Raw genomic sequence first — 4,978 nt, forward strand, 5'->3', positions numbered from 1 at the left:
CATGGTGGTTTGATCTTTCTTCCTCATCATTACACAGTGATAATCCTAACAGAAATCATTGTGTACATTCTGCCTCAAGTATATAAAAATAACAGTTGTGCTGCCTGAAATTACACTAAAAAACTCCAAACCTGTCTATTTTGAATAACCTAACCAAAACTTCAGAAAACTTGCAGGTGGTTTGTACTTTTACAATTATACTGAAATATAAATTCGTTATGTAGATTTCACACATTCAGCTAGACCAGTTCAAAAACAGAGACTTCATTTTTCCTGTAAATGACCTGTGCCTAACAAGCTCTAATATGCAGTCAAATTAAGAGAAAAATATTACTGCTAGATTATGAGAAGCACTTCTTTTAATGGTTGCACGGTGTGAGACTGGCTTAAACTTTTTTTGTTTAAGGCAAGCTGGAGTGCCAGTAGAAACAATGCTACTAAAAAAATCATACCTATTACCCACGCATGTGTATCAGCAGTCATGCATCACATGGATTTGCTTGGTTTTTTTCCTACATCAGAACTGTTTTCAGACAGATGCATTACATAACCACAGGCAGTACCCACGTTTCTGGCAGCACCAAGGAAGCAAAAACTTCCTTAAACACTTAGCTCCTTTTTTCTGCAGAGGCCCAGCAAGGACAGGAGAGGAGAGAGGAGTACACCACGGGCAGGAGGCATGGAGAGTGGGAGGAATTTAGACATTAATAAACTCTTTACTGCAAGGGCATGAAGCCCTGAAGAGACTGCCCAGGCCAGCCGTGGGTGCCTCATCCCGGGGGTGTTCACAGCCAGGTATTCAACCTGAGCAACCTGACCTGGAGAAAGGTGTCCCTATGTATTCACGGTTTGTGCCTGGAACGACGTGATCCTTCAGGCCCCTTCCAACCACTCCATGGTTCCATGATTCAATGAAAGCGACCGCGGGATCGCTCTTTCTGGCTTATCTCTCCCACCGTGCTTATCTCATCCCACAAGGCAGAAGTAGCACGGCTTATCTGGGGACCCATAGCACCTCCCAGCAAACCGTGGCAGCCTGCTATACGCGCATTCCCAGGGAAGCATTCCATGGTTTGTTTATCTTGTTAAGGATGCTTGTAACATCCTTAATGCTGAAACTGCTGTAACTGAAATGCTGCCCGCAGTTCTGGGCACACCTGCACCCCGCGTTTTATCTGGGTCACGCTGACCAAACAGGACTGACGGTGCAGCCATTCCCGACAGCTGCGCCCCAGGACACCACGGGCTTACAGCAGCTACCCGGCAGCGAGGGGACAGCACCATTTTAAAGTGAACACGACGCTCAGTTAAAAGGACGAAGGCATGACTCCTTCACTACTCTGAAATACGCAGGCTCTCTGTACACCGGGGACTGGACCGAGCCGAGCCCGGCCAACTCGGGAAGGGAAGGGCACGGCAAGGCAAGGCAAGGCAAGGCAAGGCAAGGCAAGGCAAGGCACGGCAAGGCAAGGCACGGCAAGGCATGGCTGAGCCGGGCCGGGCTGAGCGCAGCAGCGGAAAGCAATGGCGCAGACCGGCGGGTCGAGCTGCGCATGTGCGACGTGGGCGCAGCGGCCCCACCCCGCCCACCCCGCCGTAGGCTGAAAGGGCCCGCGCCTGCCCCGGCCGCCGATGGCCAATCATCAGCCGCGCCTGCCCCGACTGCCGCTGGCCAATCATCAACCGCGCCCCTTCCCCCTGCTAGCCCCGCCTCCCCGCTTCGGGCCCGAGCCGCCGTCTGCCCGACCGCTACCGCCTGTTACGTAACGCTCCCCCGCCCGCCGCAATCGCCGGGGATTGGTTGGGAGCGGCGAGCGCGCGAGTCACGCGGCGGCGGGCTCTGGTGGGGCGCGCCAGCGCGGCACGCGATTGGCCGGCTCCGGCGAGAGCCAATGGGAGTCGAGCCGCTGGATTCAAACGGTGCGGGGCGCGGAAGGGGGCAGTTAGTGCGCGAGGCGTCCGTGAGGGAGTCACCTGAGGCCGCTGCTCGTCCCGCTGCTCCAGCCTGCGCTGCCGCCCGCCATGGCCCACAAGCAGATCTACTATTCCGATAAGTACTCTGATGAGCAGTACGAGTACCGGTAAGAAGCTGTAGGAGGGTGCGTGAGGGCCAGCTGGAGCGGTTAGGAGGAGCTGGTCCGTAGGCGGGCAGCTCGGGCAGGCCCCTCGGTTGAGGTATGCGGGCTGCTCTCAGGGAATGAGGCGGCTCCGCCGGCAGAATAGAGCCAGAGAGGGTGCAAGGCCAGCGGGAAGGGGCTGTGCCGAACCCCTCCGTGGGGGCTTTCCGGGTGGCTTTGGACTGGTGGGACGAAGGGGACGAGTGACCGAATGCTGTTACCGGTTGGCGCAGACCGCTCGGTGAGCGGCCCCCACAAGCTCTGGCCACAGGGTGAGGGCGGAGGGGCCATAACCGCTGCGCCAGCTCCAGGGAAGGAGTTGTGGCAGAGCCTGGGATGGGGCAGCGTCGTCCCCTGCCGACGGAGAACTGTTGAAGTTTAACTCTTCTAGACTTGAAATCGGTATTACAAATACTTTAGAAGTCCAAAGTTCTTATTTTTCAAGTAGCTGATATATCAGCCTGTTGCCAGGAGCGCATGTTTCTTTGAGTATATAGTCATTGGAGTCTGAAGGGTTCTAAATCTCATCTAGAAGACAGTTTGGCTCCCAATTTGCAGTTGCTTTACAGATGTAACGTTTAATAGTCGTAAGTGATTTTAAACTGGGTTCTGGGACGGCTTTCATAATCAAATTCATGCCGAAATTCAGTACTCTTGTTTTTTTTATAGACCAAGTGAGCGTTCATAACGCAGTAACTGTCAGTGCAGGTCTCTTCCAATTTTCTAGTGTATAGTATTTTGTGTATGCATTTAATAATTAAACCTCTACAGACATGTGATGCTGCCACGAGAACTTTCAAAACAGGTGCCAAAATCTCATCTGATGTCTGAAGAAGAGTGGAGACGACTTGGTGTTCAGCAGAGTCTTGGCTGGGTTCACTATATGATCCATGAGCCAGGTGAGCACATCTGAACAGAATTAGGCAAACGAAAAAGTCAAATATCAGACTGGAGATGTTCCTGCCTCTGCCCATAGAAACAGGCTTTTTGTGAGCTCTTAAATAACATAAGTATGCAGTGACTGAACCAAATTTAATAGAGCAGCATATCTTTTAGTCATAAAGCTGACTTTATGACACCTACTTTTTTGTACAACAACTTGATAGATGCTCGTGTAGACAAGGTCCTGTATTAATCCTCTGAAAATTCTAGAGGATAGTTTTAACTCTAGTTGTAGAGCCTCCTGAAAAATCAGTATTTCAGTTAATGGGGTGTGAAAGCCTAAGACCCTTACTAACTAGGATGTTGGTATTACGGGATCAGCCATTCCAGGCTTGTGCCATTGACTAGCTTGACTAAAAAGTAATGTAAACTGCAGCAGCATGAAGTTCCAAGTTTCTGAAGAATCAGGTGATAAAATGAGCATAGCTTTCCAGTGTTTCCCTTATTTGGGTACCTTTGATATTTTAGACTTTTTTGGAGGCATTTAAAATTAAGAAGACTGATTATAAGGTGAGCAGGCTGTATTAGCCAAGGTGGATTTTGTTGGTGTTTCATATGTGCCCAACAGACAGTATCAGCAGTTTGTCAAAGTTACAGTAATAGTGTTTATCAAGTAGCCCAATGTGAGGAGACATTATAAAATACTCTGGATTTTCCTAGCATTTCTCTCCTGTAAGGCTCTTAAACTTATGATATTGCCAGCATTGGGTACAAAAATAAAAATTTGACTGTTGTAAAAGTACTGCGTACTTGGTCTGTTAATATTACACGTGGGGCTATACTTAGACTTTCTAATTATTTATTTGAAACTAAGCCTCAACTATCGTTCAAGATTACAGAAATCGCTTTAATCAAGATTTGTACAAACTCACACTTTGTTCAATTTTCTTTCCGCAGAACCACATATTCTGCTCTTCAGAAGACCGCTTCCAAAGGATGAGCAGAAATAAGCCTTGGCCTTTTGAATCTTCTGGAACTATGTATAGGAATGTATATATGTTGGATATATTCAGTGAATACTTTAAATTTACCAAACATACATCCGAACCTGTGCATGAGCTGTATTATTCACAGCAACAAAGCTCAGTCAAATGCAATTCCAAGCAGGCTGCTATGATGTTCAAAGAGTGATGAGTTTATCTTTTAATGTTAATGTAAGTGCCTCTCTGACTTAAATTTTGTTTGTGCTGCATGTTCTAATTAGCTCATCACTTGTTAGTGTTCTGTAACTTTTGCACTCAAGTTTTCTGCTGTAGTCTAGTATGTTCAAATCCAGTAGTTCAACTGTTTAGTAGTAAGTAGGCTTAAGAAATAAACTTCTTAAATGTGTTATGAAACCTCAGTGTCTGGAGTTGTGATTTAATGTTTTTAAGACTGCCTGCTTCAAAAAACAAAACTCATTTGATGAACTACGTATAAACTTAGGGTTGAGTAGTACTCAGTATTTTGAAGAGCTTCTAAGGCTCCTTTGTTCAACTTTGCCAATGCCGATTATTTTTTACTCTGGGGTTGTAGCCTGCTCTTCCTGTCTTGCATCCACTTTATCACCTACCCTTTGTGGGAGGTGGTTCTGTATACTGAGTAACTCTCGAGAGAAACGGGTTCATTTCACAGGCTAATTGTGCTGTGGTTGTGCACAATTTGGAAGGCCAACAGAAGCTGTAAAGAGGGCGTGGGAGGGCCAGCACACAGGGTGAAGTGTGTGCTCTGCTTCTGTAATGTGAGCTCTAGTGGAGCAGACGAAGTAATCTGGAAAGTTTGGTGAGGAAAAGAACCAGAGATGTCTGCCTCAAGTGCTGGTCTGGACCAGGCTGGTTAGAGCAGGTCTGTCCAAGTCTGAAGCAAGCGCCTTCACTAATCATCTGCTTAGGTCGTGATTTTCCCTTGAATGTTACTACCGCGGCCTGGGTGCCTGTCAC

The 4,978-nt window shown here is 47.9% G+C and overlaps 1 protein-coding gene across 1 annotated transcript; it reads left to right on the forward strand.

Annotated features, from left to right (window-relative positions):
* The first annotated feature begins 1,730 nt into the window (after positions 1 to 1,730).
* CKS2 (CDC28 protein kinase regulatory subunit 2) lies at positions 1,731 to 4,396 on the forward strand. The gene is made up of 3 exons (XM_005486203.4): positions 1,731 to 2,081; positions 2,889 to 3,016; positions 3,957 to 4,396. Exons 1-3 carry the CDS (start codon positions 2,023 to 2,025, stop codon positions 4,007 to 4,009), a joined length of 240 nt encoding a protein of 79 aa, XP_005486260.1. The 5' UTR covers positions 1,731 to 2,022; the 3' UTR covers positions 4,010 to 4,396.
* The last annotated feature ends 582 nt before the right edge of the window (positions 4,397 to 4,978 follow it).

This window comes from Zonotrichia albicollis, chromosome Z, assembly GCF_047830755.1.
Source record: "Zonotrichia albicollis isolate bZonAlb1 chromosome Z, bZonAlb1.hap1, whole genome shotgun sequence".
Classification (NCBI taxonomy): Eukaryota; Metazoa; Chordata; class Aves; order Passeriformes; family Passerellidae; genus Zonotrichia; species Zonotrichia albicollis.

Bases quoted from the DNA above. Each gene is read 5' to 3' on its own strand.
- CKS2 (XM_005486203.4), top strand. From the start codon at position 2,023: ATGGCCCACAAGCAGATCTACTATTCCGATAAGTACTCTGATGAGCAG. The intron at 2,082-2,888 runs GTAAGAAGCTGT...AAACCTCTACAG, and splicing joins GATGAGCAGTACGAGTACCG to ACATGTGATGCTGCCACGAG. The intron at 3,017-3,956 runs GTGAGCACATCT...TTCTTTCCGCAG, and splicing joins CTATATGATCCATGAGCCAG to AACCACATATTCTGCTCTTC.